We start from the raw sequence: 20243 nt of genomic DNA, 5'->3' as shown, positions 1-20243 counted from the left end.
GCTGAACGAGATGCCAGAGCTGCGAGCCGAGACGATCGAGCAGACCGGTCGCATGGCCGAGCGGGTGATTGCGCTAGAGCACGCCTTCATCACCGCCGCCTTTGAAGGTCTCTCCATCCCCGACCTCGATCCGATTGACGTTAAGGCCTATGTGACGTGGGTGGCACAGAGCCGACTGCGGGACTTAGGGTTTCCGGTCACGTTCGACGGGCCGTCAACCAATCCGCTACCTTGGATGGAGTGGCTGACCACTGGCAAGGACATGGCAAACTTTTTTGAACACATTGTGACAGATTATCAGGTCGGCGCGTTGCGGGGCGAGTGGACGGGCTACGGCCGCTCAAAGACCCGGCGGCAACAGTGCACGGAGCTGTTTGGGGACGACCGCCATTCTGACGATTGCCTAAGCGACTGTTTGGGGTGCTGCTACGACGATTCTTCGGACGACCGTTCAGAAGACGGCTCACTCGGCTCGGCCGATGCTTCGCACCAGCAATCGGGCGTTTGTCCCAAAATTCGTTCGGACAGCTCTCCGTACTGGCTTGCGAGCAACAGTTCTGACGAGCATTCCCAAGTTTGCTCGGACGACAGTCCAGATGACGAGAGTGCGGTCAAGCGTGCGGCCGAGCTGCGGCCAAAGATCCGACAGCGGCAACAGCGGCAACAGCAGCGGCAACAGCAGCGGCAGCAACAGCAGCAGCAACAACAGCAGCATCAGCAACATCAGCATCAGCAACATCAGCATCAGCAACAGCATCAGCAACAGCAACAGCAACAGCAACAGCAGCATCAGCATCAGCAACATCAGCATCAGCGGCGAAGTTACGTTGACGAGTATGAGAATATAGTCGATGACGTGTCGCCGGCGGTGGTGAGAGGGTCCATTGTTGTGGGACTGATGCTGAGCCTCGGCACCGTTCTTGTTTACAGCTGCCTCAAGATGCTTCAGCTTCAGCTTCAGCTGTAGCTGTAGCGGTATTGGCGGCAATGATAGAAAGAAAACAACCCGACGAGCGTGTTATACCCGCAGCAAAACAGAGACGGGACATCTTAACGAGAGATGCCATAGACGATTGAGTTGGTTGCGCTGACCGGTTGGGAAGAAGAAAAGAGGGCGGAAAAACCTGCGCCAAGCCCGTTTAAGAGGTGGCGTCCAGCCACTGTTGATGGGACGTGTATAACTATGTATATACATATAGGTAACATTATATGTATATTTATAAATAGATACAGCTAAAATATTTACAGATTGCAAGTGCTGCAGCTGCAGGCAACCCACCTGTCCGGTCGGCCGTAACGTTTGAACGCGTTGGTATACAGCCCACAATAGCGTGTGAGTGTGACATTGAAGCTGTGAATCTTGATAGTTTGTTGACCCACGGTTTGGGACTGACAATCCTTTGAGCAAAAAAAAACAAAAGGTAAACTTTTGGCCCGTCAAACTTGCAATGGCTTGCACTATGCTGATATTGACTTCGGATGGCGCAATGATCCCATCGACCGTTGATTCTCGTACAGGAGACTCTCAGATCAAGGTCTGCGATGGGCAGCAATACCACATAGGATTGCTCAACACGTCCGAGCATTCCTCCGTCATCGCCACCGTTCTGGTGGATGGTGTGTTGGTAGGCGAATGGTACATTCCCCGCTCTGGGTACATCACAATCAAAAGACCAACTGAGCAGGATCGCGGGTTTGTATTCAGATCCAAAGATTTGCTGCCCATTTGGGCGACGCAAATGATGCAATCCATGGGCGTGATTGAGGCAACCTTTTTCCAGTGCCTGTCAGTTGCCCGACCAAACGATCACAGCGCAGAAATAGAAACTGATGGTCCCGCCATCACGGTGTTGGGGGCACGTACTAACCAGACGTTTGACCATGCTCGCGCTCGCAAAGGTAAATTTATCTGCTTTAAACGATGCCTGATTGACACCATCTAACTGCCGTCTACAGTTATGTGGATGTTTATAAATAAAATAGAAACTATTTAAACTATTTATTTAAACGATTAATTGCTTGTTTGGCCTGCGTAGCAATTGGTGGCTGGGTGGCTGGGTGGCTGGGTGGCTGGGTGGCTGGGTGGCTGGGTGGCTGGGTAGCTGGGTAGCTGGGTGGCTGGGTGGCTGGGTGGCCAAAAAAATGGTTGGTATTTATTTTACATGGCTTGAAAATAAATGTAAAATAAATTTAAAAACCCCTCTATGCACATAACGGTTGCTGAGCTTGTTTCGGTGCTGTCATCTATTGTTGATGGGAAGGGAGCCAAAAAAACACACAAACTTAGAATCAGCAACGTCCGTACGTCCAACTGACTATTGAGCGCCGTTCTCGCTTTTTAGCCTACGGCTCAAGCTGCGCCGGACAAATTATTAAAAAAAAAAGACAAACGCGCTTAAAAAAAATACCATGGCTTCTTTCTGGAGCACCGTTAACCTGCTCACGCAGGAATCTATTGCGACTCGGTCCTATTCGGCAGAGCGGGTGTCTGCCTTCAACCGATACGTACAACTGGGCGGCGTGGTGTTTGTGCCCATTGAAAACATAGAGCGAGACCTGCCGACGCTGGCAAGCTCGCTCAAGCAGCTGCTGATTGGCGGTCGACCCGGCGACATGCTGGCCATTTATGGTCGAATTGCCACTTTGACTACGACGGGCCCCGACTACAACAACATGAGCATATTTGCCTTTGCGCGAATGAGGCCTCACAAGTCGACAATCAGGATCGACTCCTACGACGCCGCCGACGTTCACGCGCTGTCGGTGTTGCTCAAAACAATTGTGGCGGCCACTCACAGCGTTCGTCGACAGATTGCCCCGCCTGTCCGACCCGATGAAAGCGAGCTTGAGCTAGCCGCCGCCACGGTAGCCAGCGTGGGTTTCGTGGAGATTGTTTCTGTCGACGGTGTCGCCTGGCTGGAGTACCAGTATCAGAATACGTACGGCTGGCAGCAGCAGCTGCAGCGCAACGTCGTCGCCGTCTGGATGGGTCAACCGTGCACGGCCAGAATTGGCATTGAGCAAGGCACGGCTGTTGCGCTCTCGGGGCTGGTGAAACTGCCGGTGGAGACGGCGGGCGTCTTCCTCACCCTTGGGCACACAATGCATACCGATCCGTCAACGCCTGTCACCCTCATTGTCTACGACACGCGGCTTCTGATGGGAGGGCTTGAAGATGCTGTCTACATGCCCGAGTCGTCCATGGTGTTTCACACGCACACCAGTCATATAACCAGCCAAAAACACTGTTTTACGGCCTGGCCGTCCGGGCATGATCTGGCCCAGATTGCCAGCACGTTCAGGCCAGGCTCAAAAGTTGCCGCGGTGCTTCACATTGTCATCTCGCCCGAAGGCCTGTGGTACGTCAACCCGTCGCCGGGCTTGCAGCACGTGATACGGCAACCCGAATATCAGATCTATCTGGAGGCTATCAACGACGCGTTGAAGGATCTTGACCACTATCGTTCGGCGACACGCTTCAGCCCTATCCGACAGGTGAACATAAACCGTGAGTTCATCGCCACCATGTCATCGGTAAAGGTTTCAGACTTGCAGAAGGCGGTGGGCATTGAACCTGCGCCGCATCCTCGCAATCGACCGACCGATCCGCTGTTTAACATCAGATTTGTGCCTTGGGAGGAGTTTCGAGCTAACGTGATCGTGACGGTCGACGTGTCTTACTGGCACGAGCCCGAGCTCGGACTTCCGCTGCTGCTCGGCACAAGGTGATCGATGGCGGCAACAAGCGGTCTGTCTGATGGGATTGAGGAGGGATGAAGCAAAACAATGGAAACGATGGATCCAAAGACCGCCTTCCAATCGTCACCAGCTGCAAACCCAGGGGTGATATTTATATATATATATAAATATATATAAATATATAACGTAAAAAATATATATATACATATCTATATATCTATATACATATCTATATATATATCTATATATATATACTCAGAACCGGAAAGAGATTGTTAAGCTGATAAACATCCTTCAAGTAGACGGTTTGCTGGATCTGTAAACGTTGCTATTGGGTGGTGGGGGACAGAGGCAGTAAATGGAGTGCTGCGGAGCAGACTGGGGGACCGTAAGCAGGCACTTGCTTGTTCTCGCCACGTGTAAGCTCAAAATATTGTCAATGTGTACGATTACTGCTCTTGCAGACGACAATCAAGGCCATAAACAAACACCGTTGCGACCTGCCTGTTTGTGTCAATCCCAAACAGAATTCCGTTTAATGTCCGTATAGAGGTTCCCGCGCTGAGACATGTAAGGGAAAAAAACTTCTGACGTAGATTCTGTTAGATAAATGTACTAGATAGTCGGTAGAAGGGTTTGCTCGAGAAGCTGCTAAAAGTTCTGCTTTGAGCTCTCGCTTTAAAATGTTACAGAACATTCCGCTAGAGGTTCCGTTCAGAGCCTTGTCGAATAGTTTATCGGAGATTCTGCTCCAATAGCTACAGAACATTCTGCTATATATTTTTACCGGAGAATGTGCGAGAGAACCGGTCTGAGGGTTTGCTCAAACCCCTGCTGGAAAATCTGTTCTAAATTTTGCGGAACATTCCGCTAGAGGTTCCGATTTGAGCTTTGTAGAACAGTCTGCCGGAGGACCTGCTCCAAGCTTTATGGAATAGTCCGGTGAAAGGTTTGCTTTGAGATCTGCAGAATATTTTGCTTAAAAAAATTTTACTTGAGCTCTGTAGGATATTTTACTAGAAATCCCACTCCAAGCGCTGTAGAGGACAAAAAAAATCCTGATAGAAACGCTATTATACTATATATATATATGAGAGGAAAAAAGAGAGGAAAAAGAGAGAAAGAGAGAGAGAAAAAATTTGTCGGACGTTTGCTTGGGAAGGCTGCTATAACTCTTGTTCTGAGCTCTATGGGATATTCTGCTAGAGGTTCCGCTCTAAGGCCTATAGGAAGATTCTGTTGGAAAAAAATTCTGTTAGTTAAATAATATAAGAGAGTTGGTAAGGATTCACTCAACAGGCTGCTAGATGTCCTGCGCCAAGCTTTGCGGAACGGTCTGTTGGAAGTTCCGTTCTGGGCACTATACGCTGGTCCGCTATAAGAAGTTCTGTTCCGAGCTTTGTGGAACATTCTGCTAGAGGCTCCGATACAAGCTTCGTAGACCAGTCTATCGGAGGACCTGTTCCAAGCTTTGTGGAATAGTCTGATAAAAGTTCCGCTTTAAGATCCGCGCAAACATTTCCCAATAGCCAGTAGTTTGTTAGCCGATGCACAAGAGAGTTGGTCGAATGGGTTGCTGGAAAATCTGCTGAAAATCTGCTGAAAATCTGCTGAAAATCTGCTGAAAGTCTGCTGAAAATCTGCTGAAAATCTGCTGAAAATCTGCTGAAAGTCTGCTGAAAGTCTGCTGAAAGTCTGCTGAAAGTCTGCTGAAAGTCTGCTGAAAGTCTGCTGAAAGTCTGCTGAAAGTCTGCTGAAAGTCTGCTGAAAGTCTGCTGAAAGTCTGCTGAAAGTCTGCTAAACGTCCCGTTTGGATCTATGTGGCAAACGGTGAGCGGTGAGGGGTGAGCGGTGAGCGGTGAGCCGATCCATTTGGACACACTTAGGTCCACAATGCATCGATAAGCAGAGAGAGCAAGAGAGAGAGAGAACGAGAGAGAGAGCGAGAGAGCGAGAGAGCAAGAGAAAGAGAGAGCGAGAGAGAGTGAGAGAGAGCAAGAGAGAAAGAGAGAGCGAGAGAGAGTGAGAGAGAGTGAGAGAGAGCAAGAGAGATAGAGAGAGCAAGAGAGAGAGAGAGCAAGAGCGAGATAGAGTGAGAGAGCAAGAGAGAGCAAGAGAGAGAGAGAGAGCAAGAGAGCAAGAGAGAGAGAGAGAAAGATTGCTTACAATCGGTGTTTGGGGACTGCAACGTCAATTCGAGAATCGACTAAAGATATCAAACCGCAAGTGGAAGGGTGATACAGCTATTTTTGAGCCACAAACTGTACCGCACAGATTCAAGCTACCAACTTGCGTTGACGTTTAAACGCGGACCTACACAAACAGCTCAAACATTATCTGCCGCTGGTTTTGGTATTGTTTGGGGCGCAATTTTTTTAATATCTCAATCTAAATCTCAACCCTGATCTCTATCCGCGCTTAGCCGTATCTATATCTAAGACTATCTATATATCTATTCTTTTAAAAAAAATCCACACCTTTTGCTCTGCAGCCTAAAATTTTCACTCGGGTAAAACCAATTTATCTGCAGTTGTAAAAGTTTTAAAACCCGACAAGCAAACGTCGGGTCCGCTCGCACCAACCGTGGTAATTAAAAAAACCATGTCGCATCCGCAATCCTATCACCAAGACCCTGACGAGCCGACGCCACCTTCCCAGACCTCGTGGTACGCCATGCCAATTATTGGAACAGTGTTAGCTATAGCTGTGGTGATGGTAATAGTGGCGGCTTATCTGGTTTACACTCACCACACCGGCACAAAACCGGTATCGCCGACGCATCCGTCGCCTAGTAGGCTATTTGACAAGATAAGGTATAAATTTTTGTAGGCCGCTTGACTTGTCCACGCCTGGTCGAGCGCCCCAGAAGGACACAGATATTAGAAAACAAAAACAAGGAGGAATGAAGATGCTTAAACCGTCTGTCCGTCATCTACAAAGATTAAGAACTTTAAAGTTCCGACTTTAAAGTTGTAAGAGGTGAGCGTGCTGCAACTGAAGAGCGTACGCAACTGAGCATGGATTATTGCAATTTAAACAACAACAAACCCCCACTGTCTGGCCCACGGTTGACCGATGGTCACGTAGGCTAAGCTAAGAATGGGAACTGTTGTGGGGGTGAAGAACAAATGGCATTGGTTATCGGTTATTGGTTATCGGTTATTGGATGAAGTGGAATAGAGCTGGTGCGGTGGGAAACCAAAAAAAAAATAATTGTCTGTTATTTCAGAACATCTCTTCTGGCTTATTTATGACACATTTCACCGCTCGCAACGACCCTGTTACAGAGCTACTTACATACATATACACACACACACTCCACCATTTGCCTAGATCATGCGTAAACTTTTTATCGTTCGTTCCGAAGGCCAACCGTCAGCACCATTTCGAGCGGCTGTGCCAACATGTCCTCGGGGTGCGTGGATACGGCTGGAGGGCTGCGCCGTCACCCGGCTCAAGCCGGCATCGTTTCCCACCGCCGTTTACGTGAACCTGTGCGCGTTACCCTTTGTATCGTTCAGACCAATCGTCGACGGCGATACCTACGCGTTCTGCGCGCTGCTGCAAACCGCCCTCGAAGACGTTGCCGTATACTACCCATTGACGAGCCAGCCTGTTTTTTTTGTCGACTGGCAAGCTGAGATTGAGGTTAGACTTGGGTTTGAGCCGGCAGACATAACAGCCGCAGCGGTCGTCTGTTATTTCACCGTCGACTATGCGCTGTCAACCGATCGACGACCGGATGCGACCGCTCGGTACGACGGCGCGTGAGCTTAAGGTCCGCTAAAGCTGCAGCTTTGCTAGGGAAAAACTTTTCCTGTTCAGGGCTACTTCTCTTACGGAGGGGGAGGGGTGAGGAAACAGCCACCAACCTCAAAGCGATTATCAGTTTTGTAACCATATTACGATTCCTTCCCCCCCTAATTATCCTTATCTTCTTTTTTTGGCATCAACGAGACAGATATTAAACAGCATTGCACCGATATGTTTAAAATCTGGATCGGTGGCTTAACAAACTGTAGAGCGCGTTACGGTGGACCGAAATGACACAGACTGCGTGAGCGTAAGAGGTGCCGTGAGTTTCATTGACTAAGACATATATGTGTGTATATGTACATGTCGGCGGTCTATGGAGCGGTTCAAAAGATAGTCTCGATACACACCAAGGTTATTACTGTCGGCTGTACCGTTGCTGCGGCCGTAGATTAAAACAGGGCTCATTGTTGTTGGCGATAGAACCTGTGGCTGGCCAAATACAAGTCAAACTCTGTTGCGATTTGTCATGTTCCATCACGCTTTAACACGTTTTGCCATGCTGTATAACACCGCGTAACGTCACGCACTGCAACGTTCAGCGTCTAAGATGTCTATAACGCCATCGCTCGGCTCGCCAACGTGATTTAAAAAAAGATCATAACGGCTGTATCAGACTCAAAGACAATCTCTGACGTGCAATTTCGATCGGCGGTGCGTTACGGTGCGTTACGGTGCGTTACGGTGCGTTACAGTGTGGTTGTATTTCTTTCACCATTGAAATAACGCCGACCGTCAGTCTCTGAAAGAAGGTTTCACTGAAAACGATAGAGGAGTCATTTTGCAACAATTTTGTAAAGGAATATATATATATATACATACAAATAAAACATCTAAATAAACTATCGCTTGATTGAGATAAATACCGTGGGTTGAGCGCAGCGAGATGGATCGGCTGACGTTAGCCCGGCTGAAGGATTTGGCACGCGCCAATGGTGTTAAGGGATTTTCGGCGTTGAAAAAACAAGAACTCTTGGAGAGGCTGCGGATGGCTGGTGTGACACAAGCTTCGGCAGCATCCATTCAGCTGCCAGCAGCCGTTACTGCTGCTGCCACCGCCAATGAGCTGCCGTTTGCAACAGTTGCCGGCTGCATCAGGATGTCCAAAAGCGAACTGATTTCGCTAATGGACCATCGAGGGCTCAACCCACGACGAATCGACGGCAGGCCTAAGACAAAAAAAGAAATGTGTGATGAGTTGATGCGACCAGTCGCGGCCCCCGCCGCCCGTCACCCATCACCTCTTCCCGCCAGCCGCAGCCGCGGCGCCTCAGCCAGCCGCAGCCGCGGCCCGTCTGCCAGCCGCAGCCCGTCTGCCAGCCGCGGCCCATCTGCCAGCCGCGGCCCATCTGCCAGCCGCAGCCGCAGCCTGTCTGCCAGCCGCAGTCGCAGCCCGTCTGCCAGCCGCAGTCGCAGCCGCAGCCTGTCTGCCAGCCGCAGTCGCAGCCCGTCTGCCAGCCGCAGTCGCAGCCGCAGTCGCAGCCGCAGTCGCAGCCGCAGCCTGTCTGCCAGCCGCAGTCGCAGCCGCAGTCGCAGCCGCAGTCGCAGCCGCAGTCGCAGCCTGTCTACCAGCCACAGCCGCAGTCGCAGTCGCAGCTCGTCTGCCAGCCGCAGCCGCAGCCTGTCTGCCAGCCGCAGTCGCAGCCGCAGCCGCAGCCTGTCTGCCAGCCGCAGTCGCAGCCGCAGCCGCAATCGCAGCCGCAGCCGCAGCCGCAGCCCGTCTGTCAGCCGTAAACAACCATCATATCCCATGGGTCACATACCGCCCGGATGTCCATCGGACAGCCCGTCAAGCAGTCGTGGAAAGCCAGCAGCCGCGCGCGGCCGCAAAATAGCATCCTCGCCGATCCGTTGCAAACAACCGTCATCTCCTGCCGCTCGTGGCCGCAGCCGTCGCAAGATATCCTCCTGCACATCTGGCGGCCCCTCAGCCAGCCGTAAGAAGCCATCTTTGCATCCGCCCGTACATCGGCAGACCCACAAAGAGAGACAGCCGCAGCCTTCTCCATCTTCCGCCGACGACCGACCGCAATCGCCAACGCCCAGCAATCGCATACGGTTGCCGAAAAAAGATTGCGCGGCAAATCTCAAAACAGACATCACAGCCGCGGCCGTAGCCGTCGGCCTGTCGCAATACAGACCTGACAAAAAGCTTAAAACCAAAGCGGAACTGTGCTCCGAGCTGGCCAGGTACTATGCGGCCATGGTGACCGGCATTGGGAGATTGGATGCCGCTAAAGGTGCCAAATTGCCAACGACAAGCGCATTCGAACCCGCCGATATTGACGGCAACGATGATGAAGAGGGTGCCGGCGCTCAGCAGGTTTGGCGGCCGGCTCAGCGGTTGAGCCGCAGCGCCGACAAAGATGCCGTCGGCGCGGCTGATCGACGACCTCCGACAACGGTCCGCTGCGCCGACAAAGATGCCGTCGGCGCGGCTGATCGACAACCTCCGACAACAGTCCGCTGCGTTGACAAAGATGCCGTCGGCGCAGCTGATCGACAACCTCCGGCAACAGTCTGCCGTCAACTCGACGAGAACGAACTGAGCGAGGAAAATGCCGACAGAATGGACGCTGAAGAATTGCAGAGCCGGCACAGGCGTTTGCGGCGAAAACTTTTAGTTTCACGCGTGACTCGACCGGCTCATCCGCCAAAACTCCCGATGGTCGAGTCGATGAGCCGAGCAGATAGTGATCCTCAACAGTTTCAGACGGATCTCGAGCCGGCATCGGCATCGGAAGCTGAGCCGGATGCAAACCTCGTTATAGCCGCCGAGGATGAGGATGAGGATGAAGATGAGAAGAAGGCGGTCAGGGACGAGGAAGAAGACGCCCGTTACGTCTTCAACATCCGAGCTTCGGACGCGATCAGTGCCAAGGCCGCCGTCATGGCGTGGCCAAACGATCGCGTGGACGCGACCGCCGTTGAAGAAGTCATTGCCGAGCTCAAACAGCGTGGTCGAAGCGGCACAAACACTGCAAAGATTCAGAAGACGTTGTTTGGTGTGCTGGGTGTGCCTATTTGAGTTGTTTCGAGCGTAAACCGATTATGAGAGCCGAGTGTAGTTTAGATACAACTCTAGCGATGTCGTGGCTCAAACCAAGATCCGAACGCATGGCTACAGAGGATGAAGAAGGTGTGGGAAAATCTGCTAAGACGCCTCCATATCTGGCCATACGAGATGAGGATGCTTACGATATGGATGCAAACGAGCCATAAAATTACATCCGCCAACGCGTCTAGAATGTGAAACAAATGGATTTAGATTTAGTTTTAATGTTGGTAACAAGCGTGGACAGACGTTTGCGGATCCGCCCGTAAATTGTACAATATATATTTATATAGATATATAAATATATATAAATATATATATATACATAATATAATATACAATGTATACAATATATATTATATTTATATGTAGAGACAGAGGGATATAGAGGGATATAGAGGGATATAGAGGGATATAGAGGGAAATAGAGGGAAATAGAGGGATATAGAGGGATACGGAACCCAAACTAGAGGATGTCGATGGCCCGATCCATACGCCGTGGGATGATGTTGAAGGCGGTCGCAACCTGTATTGTACCTGCCAATACAGTACAGATTTACATTGATTGACGGGTCTTGTGACTTATCGAGGATTAAGGTGTGGTTTTTTTGTTTAAATTGTCTAATTTGTCACTCCTTTTGGTATCTTATGGTTTATCTCTCACATCCTCTCGTTTCCCTCGCTCTACGAGCGCCAGCTCTTGGCGCACCGACTACAGAAGGCAAACACTGTCATGGGCTCGTCAGCCGCTCGGGTCTGCAGCTGCTCGGCCTCGACCTTCCGACAGCCGCACCGTGGACACGTCAGCAACCCCTCAACGATCGTTTCGGCCGCCGGCCTCTGCGGCCGTTCCGCCGCTCTGAAAGCGGCCAACGTCGGGTGCAAAAAGCCAACAGATTCAGTCGGCCCGTACCTGCGCCGCTGAGCGGCCACCCATCGATCCAACGGTGAACCTAAACTCTCATTGAGAGTTTCTGGCGGTTCGTCGTCGGATGAGTCAACCGACACGGTTCTGCGGTGCTTCATACCGATTGGAGAGGGGGGAGAAAAGTGAGCTGTTGACAGTTTTACAGTTTTACAATTTTACAATTTTACAGGTTTTTTTTGCTTCCGATTCAATCAGCCACCCGACCGCTTAAAATGGTGAGCAGACAGTAAACTCGACTTGTCTAGAGATGGACTAATCTGAGTCGAGAAAAGCTTGAGCGCTTTTAGGTTTTAAAGAATAAGAGATATAGGTAGGTAGAGGGAAAGAACACAAAAGACGGTTAAAAGTTGTTGTTCCGTTCACTGCGGCGGCTGAACCGTTTGTGACCAAATCGCTAATTGCCCTAATCTTTTTTTTCTCTCGTCTCACGTAGACGCCGACGCCGTCTATCTCATTTTCAGCGTCTGGAAAAAAAAGGTAAGACCGCCACTGTGTCTAAGCAAGATTTTTTCAAGAGGTAGGTAGATAGTCTGTAACCCATATCGCCGTATTCTATCCGGACGCCCGTGCGACAACCGCCCGTGCGACAACCGCCCGTGCGACAACCGCCCGTGCGACAACCGCCCGTGCGACAACCGCCCGTGCGACAACCGCCCGTGCGACAACCGCCCGTGCGACAACCGCCCGTGCGACAACCGCCCGTGCGACAACCGCCCGTGCGACAACCGCCCGTGCGACAACCGCCCGTGCGACAACCGCCCGTGCGACAACCATCCGCACCCTCGCCTTTAGAGCCGCCGCTAGAATCGTCTCCGTTTTGCATCTGACAATATCGTCTCTCCTCCCCATACAACTATCGTGCTTGCGCGCACACCCCTCTCAAACTGCCAAAGATGGCGGCGCGGCAGCCCAAACCCCAAGATGGGTCTAACGATGAGGAGTTTCAGAGGTGGTTGGCCAATCTGTTCCGACCCTGCGTCAAAGACCGCTATGTGGGGTTGCTGGCCAGTCGACTGGACTTGTTTCGGCAAGCGTTCACACCCAAGCAGACGGATCCGCAACACAATTACGAATCTTTGGAGATCTTGGGCGACGCCGCCGCCGCCTTTGCCATCCCAATGTATTTCTACAACAGGTTTCCACAGCTGCGGAATCCTCAGGGTGTGAAAACGATCGCCAGGTTGCGGATACTGTGGGCATCGGGCAAAGCCTTTGCGAGCTTTGCGCGGGAGCTGGGCTTTGAGCGGTGGATTGTCCGAAATGCCGCTGCCGTGAGCAACCCGATGGCTGAGGAGGCCTTACTGGAAGATATTTTTGAAGCTGTGCTGGGCGCTACCGTTTTGGCGCTGGATACGCATTTTTCTCTAGTGGGCGTGGGACTGTCAATCGTATACAGCTTTCTGGCCGGTCTGTTGGACAAAGCCGACGTGCGTCTGGATCACGACAGCTTGTTTGATGCCAAAACACGCCTCAAAGAGTTGTTTGACGTGTACAGGAATCAGCTGGGCGAATTACGCTACATCACAATCGCCGGCGGTCGTGGGACGGCCCTGTACGTCGGCACCGAGCTGCTGGTGCAGGTGACGGGTCCAACCAAGCGCGATCGCGAGCAGGACGCTTCAGCCCGAGCTTTGGCCATTCTGGCGGAAAGAGGCTACGTCCGCCACACCAAGCATCGAGCCGAGTAGACCTCGACGGTAGGCTCGAGCCGTCAAACGGACTCGAGTTTGGCGGTTTAAGAACAACAAGGTCTATTTTTTTGTTTGCGGCTATATATTACTGCACACTCTCACCAGCTCATTCTATTGTTATCTAGCTCCACAAGCTCTCTATTACAAGACTGTATCTAGCTCTCTTTTAAGATCTCAATATATAGATATAGAGATACATAGACACAGAGCTACATCTTGCTACGTCTTGCTACGTCTCGCTATATCTATATACACTATCCAAACCGCTTTATACTTCTCTATACGACTGTGTATATATATATTTCTATATGTATTACCATTATTTGTGTATATATAAAATTATTCTTAAACCTCCAAAAAAAAGCTGTTTAGTCAGTTTTCTTTTTTTCATCCGCCAACTTTTACAATCGCTTTAGTTCAGATCCTCGTACCATGAGCAAAGTTTTGTGAAACGGTCAAAGAGCTGTGTGGAGCGGAAAGGGCCTAATATGTACAAAGCATATGATGACGTAGGCTTGCTAAAGATCGATCGGTTAGACTGTTTGGGGTGAGGACATAAAGGATGCAAGGGATGCAAGGGATGGTGTATGTATGTGTGGGGAGGATGGATAAAATTTCATTGACGTTAAGATTGGCTCGACGTCAATTGGGGTTTGAAGAGGTTTGAAGAGGTTTGGTTTGAAGAGGTTTGGTTTGAAGAGGTTTGGTTTGAAGAGGTTTGGTTTGAAGAGGTTTGGTTTGAAGAGGTTTGGTTTGAAGAGGTTTGGTTTGAAGAGGTTTGGTTTGAAGAGGTTTGGTTTGAAGAGGTTTGGTTTGAAGAGGTTTGGTTTGAAGAGGTTTGGTTTGAAGAGGTTTGGTTTGAAGAGGTTTGGTTTGAAGAGGTTTGAAGAGGTTTGACGAGGTTTGAAGAGGTTTGACAAGGTTTGACAAGGTTTGACAAGGTTTGACGAGGTTTGAAGAGGTTTGAAGAGGTTTATGGTCTCAGCACCATTTTCTGCATTCCTATCACCGACTCTTCTTATTTTCTCACTCCCTCCCGCCATACTGACTAGTTGCACACTTGTTGCACACTCGTCACACATTTGTTGCACACTCGTCACATATTTGTTGCACACTCGTCACATATTTGTTGCACACTCGTCACACACTCGCCGACACTCGCCCACACACTTGCCGACACTCGCTGACACTTGTCGGCACTTGCCCAAAGCGGCGGTGGTTTTGGGAACCGTATTGGTTAAAATCTGAACCGTGATAGTATTTTGTGTAACGTGTAGTTGTTTCTGACACGATTCACGAATCCAAGTTCTAGCGCTCGCCCTCGCTATATCTTGCCTTTGCTCCCTCTCCTTCTCGCGCACACGTTCACCTCCAAACCTGTGCACCCGATCAGCAATCATGCAGACAACAATGACTATTACATACTTGGTATGCTCAATCATTGTAGTGATACTGTGCAATTCCTGCTTCAGCGGAAGCGTAATTGACATGGGCGGTAGCAGTAGCGGCAACAACGATTGCGACATTGGCAGCAACAACAGCATTAACAATAGTAGCATTGATAGCTTCAGCAGCAGCAACATCAGCAACAGCGAGATCAGTAACATCAGCGGCACCGGTAACATCAGCGGCAGCCACAACAACTGCAGCATTGATGACAATGCCGATGACAATGCCGATGACAATGCTGATGACAATGCTGATGACAACGCTGATGACAATGCTGATGACAATGCTGATGACAACGCTGATGACAATGCTGATGACAATGCTGATGACAACAACGGCAACAACGGCAACAACAATATCAACAACAACAAGGACATGACTAAAATGTGGTGCCATCTTGACGGGAACCGTATCCTACCGGCTAATTATACTGGCAAAAAAACATCCGCATTTACTCTGGACGAGGGAAGATGCGCAGTCGCGAGATGGCTTCGGCAAGGTGTACGTCTGGTTGCACAATTTAGATAACGCTCAGAACCGAACCCAGGACGAGCGGTACAGAGGCAGAACATCGATAGCCCTCAATTGGCCCAAAAGGGGCAACGCCTCTCTGCTGCTGACAAACGTGCGCATCTCCAACAAAAACCTGTACAGGTGCTCTTTTACTCTGGCAAGGGAGGCCAAAAATCCAAGTCTTTTGTCAGGCTCAATGTGGAAATGCCAATTGGCGAAATCGACGGCAGACTGGTCAACCGTAGACTGATACACACGGCCAGCGGGCTCTAACCCTGACCAAACTTCACCTGACATTACATGCCTCAAAGCTTTGACAACCGTAAGAACGCCGCAACAGTCTCCGCAGACCCAGAGACAAACCTTTACGGTGCCAGTGGTTGGGTCGAACATCCTCACTCGCATAGGCCCACGGTGTGGTATTTTGTGAGATTGCAACTCGATGTGCCAGCAAACAAGCCATCTGGTTGATAGCGGCGGCCATCCACCCCTCTGCCAGCAAAACCGTGCTTGAACGCGTGCTCTCTCTTGACTACGGCAGCTTTGTGTAGATGTACAATCACAATCAGGTCATGGTAACTGAAGAAACTGTCACAAATGCCGTTTGGATATTTGACAGTTGACAAGACAGCATGATGAGTGTGTCCACCCATGGCATGCTCACAATGCACCAGCTAGATACCAGACACACAGGGATGTGCATGTGCAAAGAGTTTAACGCTACAACGACCATCGTGGCAAACTATGCGCTGGATGCGCTGGATGCGCTGGATGCGTCAATATGCGAGCCACCGCCCGTATTGGAGACCAGCGCGTTAGTATGGACGATGTTTTGGATCGCAATCGCGATTGTGGGGTTGCTGGTAAGCATAGTATGGTGTTGTTATAGTCATCGAGGGTGCTGGTTCAGAGGCCAATACGGCGTCAAAGGATGTCTGACGAAATGCGATCGGTTGCTATACCGCTGCTGCGCTGCCGCAAGAGCGCGTGCAAGCCGATCGGTCGTTCAAGCCGCGAGAAATCACCAGGAGATTCTAAATCTCTGGGACAAGCAGTAAGTTTGGAGAGTATGAGTTTTGTTGCGCACAACGGAGCTAACTCACACACAATGTTGACACAAAGCTACAATCAAGGATATTGGTTCTTGGTCATTGCACAATAGCAACCAAACAGCCGTTTGTGTGTGTGTGTGTGTTTTTTGCCGCTCACCCGCTGATGGCAGGCATTCGATCTTTAACCAACAACTGAGCCATGGCCGACCATGTCACTCAGAGGTCAATGGCACGGATCTGTCTTGGTGATAAACAATAAATAAGAAATAGATTTTTTTTTGCAAAAAAAATATTATACTCTCAAACGCCATACAACCAGAGGGGCGTGATGTTGAGGATAGAAGAGGGGATTGGGAATATATACAATATATATACAATATATATATATATACAATATATATATACAACATATACAATATATATACAATATATATATACAATATATATACAATATATACAATATATACAATATATATATACAATATATATACAATATATATACACAATATATATACAATATATATACAATATATACACAATATATACGCAATATATACACAACATATATACAATATATACACAATATATATATACACAATATATACACAATATATATATATGCAATATATATACAATATATACAAAATATATATATATACAATATATATAATATATACAATATATTATATATATATAATATAATATATAACGCGTATGCATTCTGTTCCAAGTTAAACCAAAAATCTGAAACGGTGGGTCGACCAAAGTGACGTACGCTTAGACTCAGCTTTCAAGCTTGACTGAGAGAGAGACACACTGAGAACGACAATGGCGGCAATCATACTCATACTGGCAATTGTGGCAATGATGCTGATGATCAGCATGTTGGCTCTATGGATAGTGCTGCTTGGTGTAGAGCTTGGTACAGCTCTGACATCCCGGCAAACTGCGCGGATATGGCAGCAGCGGCTCCTTGATGCGGATCCGCATATGTTGGTATAACCGCTTCCAAGCCACACTCTGGGTTTAGCTGGAGTGGCAGAAAGAGAACCAAAACTGTTGAGATTTTTAATATTTTGTCAGGAAATAAATGTGTAAAATAAAACCGACACGAAAAATAAACCCATCCGATTGGTTTTCCTTTTAGTTGTCTTTTCCATTTTTATCGGTGCCCTGATTTAAGACTGTATCAGGGTTGCAGACTCAAGAAACCTACGTTGCCGGCAGCCGGTCTCATCGTGCTGTTTGTGTTTAAATCGGTATAATGAGATAGGATGCCGGCTCCACCGCCTGTCTGCACGTTTTTGGCTGTCTATTTCCATATCAGGTTAGCTTGTAACAGATTTGTAACCATTTGCCTCTAAAAAAAACCCACATTGAGATCTATGTTTTGGTATTTGTATGTAACTGTCAAGAGGGGGGTGGCAACAGAGCCAACCTTTACAGCGGTCCGTACAACTGCTGCCACCCCTACCCTTGCTTGATTCTGATCAACGATCCGCAGGATGAGTAGATGAGTAGATGAGTAGATGGTTTGTTTGAGCGAATAAAATGTTGCCGTTCCTCAAAAATTGGCAAGAAACCTGATTTTAAGCGTCACGTTATGTACCTGGTTTAAAGATCAGCTTCTAAGCTTGAATGCACCAATGTTCACAATCATGCTCATGTTTCTGTTGGCGGTTGCCTTTGCGCTCCTCATGCTGCTGACAATGCTCACAGCATCAACAGGACACGTGCTGTTGACCAATTCGTATACTATAGTTCAACCGCCGTCTTATTCGCGGTGGAACAGGCCGATTAGGATTTAGAGTTAGCCACCATTTCTGTCAAAAAAAATCTGTAGCTTTAAAAAATAGGTTTAACAAAAATAAATAGATGGCCAAATAACTATATAGATAGCTTTAAACAAAGAAAACAAAGGAAAAAAAAGAAAACCGTTTGGTTTTCTTTTTCCATGTTTAAGACCCGCTGAGGGGAACAGGCTTTTGAGTTGTTGCAGGTTCATTTCATTATATATATATATATATATATTTTAAAAAATATGGTACACGACATATTTAGCTAGAAGCTCATTTATCGATCCTGGGCTTTGGTTATGTGTGTGTGTGTGTTTTTCCCCATCAAGATAGGTAGCTAATGTGAGCGGTTGCCTGTATATCGGAAGTGAGACTGAACAACATATAATATATTATATATTGTATATATATATTATATATATATATATAATATATAACAGTTTGTGGTGTTTTTCCGTTGCGCAGCTAACAGGGTTGCCCGCAGCATTGAGAGCTTTGAAATCCACCGTCTCCCTTTTCTCCCTCTGATCCCATTTTTTTATATAAAATTGGCCATAGTTCTTACCGTCAGTCAGCTTACTGACGGCAGGGAGTGCAATGGATCTAAATCTAACAAGAAAGAGCTAATAAGGTATCTACAGATACGGCGGATTTGAGAAGTGACTTTTGTCCTGGCCGATGGCAAGATCAACCTGTTTGGTTGCAACCTGTTTGGTCAAGTCACCGTCTAGACGTGGGACTCTGCGCAAGCTATTTGGCAATTGTGTTAAACACCCTTCCACCTCCTACGCCAACAAGGAAGAAGTCGACTGACGGCTGGCCCCAACACGGTCCGCTCAGTTCGAACTTGGGGAAAAAAAAGGACTAGCGGCAGTTTTGCCGCCTCGTCTTCATTTCCAACCTGCGGTGTAACCGCTGACGGGTGGGGTGGGGAAAAAAATAAGAGAGTGTAACGGAACTAAATACGGTTTGGCTAAGCCAACCTTTGACGTTCTCTACTCTTTTCCTTCGCTTCCATTCCCATCCTCCGCAAAACCTGTTACGTTAGGGCCTGAGCTGGAGCCAGCCGCACGTACGGCTGAGGAGAGCAAAAAAAAAATTTTTTTAACAAAAGGGGATTATTTTTTGTGGTGGGGAAACAGTCACATGACAGGTTTGAGGACTTGTTGAAGCGCTTCTTTTACCTTTTCCCTCTACCCTTAAGTACACACCAAACCATGCAGCTGGACGTTTACGTGTATCAGTGGTTCTACGAAGGCGGTAGCGAAGTGAGGGGGTACGGCGTCTGCGCCAAACAGCCAGGCAGCGTCTGTCTGGTGGTGCACAACGTCAAGCCCTGCCTGGTGGCCGAGGGACCCAAGGGATCTGAAGTGAAGTGTTCGTTGGCCCGCGATCACACCCTGGTGCGGATGCGGCATCTGTACGCACAACGCGGGCTCGAGCCGCAAACTTTTACCCGGCTGGAGTTTGGCAGTCGTTACGACCTGTGTCGGGCTCGTGATGAGCTGGAGGCCGCCGGCGTGCCGTGCCATGAGACGGACGTGTCTGTGCCGCTGATGTTCACCTGCAGGGCAAAACTGCCGTCGGTGGGATGGGTGCGGGCGGTCGGCCGACCGGTTGAGGAGGACGCGCCGCATCGGCGGACGGACTGCTGGCTCGAGCTGACGGTCCGACGGCTGTCGGCACTGGACCTGCAGGTCCCGTGCCCTCCGCTGACAACAACGGCGTTTGACATAGAGGTGTATTCCGAGGGCGAGGACAGCATGCCGAGCGACAGGCCGGGAGACATTATCTTCCAGATCTCGCTGGTGACCCGCAGAGGCGGGTCCGGCGAGACCGACCGCAAGCTGCTGGCCATCTGTGGTCGCGACTACGACCCGACCGTCGCCCAGTACCCGGACGAGGCTAGGCTGCTGGAAGCGTTCTGTCAGACGCTGGAAGACATCAAGCCTCACTTGCTGATAGGCTACAACGTCCTTGGGTTTGATCTGGACTACATTGTCAAGCGGGCCAGGCGGCACGGCCTTTCGGATCGGGTGAGGGGTCTGGGTCGTCGGCGGGACAGGCTAGCCCGTGAACGGCGCGTGTCCTGGGCCTCGGCGGCGTACGCCCGACAGGAGTACACGTTTCCCAACTACGAGGGCGTTGTCATAGTGGATCTGCTGGCGGTGATCCGCCGCGATCACAAGCTGGCCAACTACCGTCTTGAGACGGTGGCCCAGGAGTTTCTGGGAGAAGGCAAGGACC

The 20243-nt window shown here is 49.5% G+C and overlaps 1 protein-coding gene across 1 annotated transcript; it reads left to right on the top strand.

Annotated features, from left to right (window-relative positions):
• The first annotated feature begins 12388 nt into the window (after window positions 1-12388).
• LOC144897994 (ribonuclease 3-like) lies at window positions 12389-13183 on the top strand. The gene has a single exon (XM_078788934.1). It carries the CDS (start codon window positions 12389-12391, stop codon window positions 13181-13183), a length of 795 nt encoding a protein of 264 aa, XP_078645060.1.
• Window positions 13184-20243: the final 7060 nt, after the last annotated feature.

This window comes from Doryrhamphus excisus, unplaced genomic scaffold (genome assembly GCF_037039965.1).
Source record: "Doryrhamphus excisus strain RoL-2023G ecotype Guam unplaced genomic scaffold, RoL_Dexc_Guam_v1.1 HiC_scaffold_27, whole genome shotgun sequence".
Classification (NCBI taxonomy): Eukaryota; Metazoa; Chordata; class Actinopteri; order Syngnathiformes; family Syngnathidae; genus Doryrhamphus; species Doryrhamphus excisus.
This window is presented reverse-complemented; position numbering and strand designations above follow the sequence as displayed.

Coding starts and splice junctions, on each gene's coding strand:
- LOC144897994 (XM_078788934.1), top strand. CDS start 12,389: ATGGCGGCGCGGCAGCCCAAACCCCAAGATGGGTCTAACGATGAGGAG.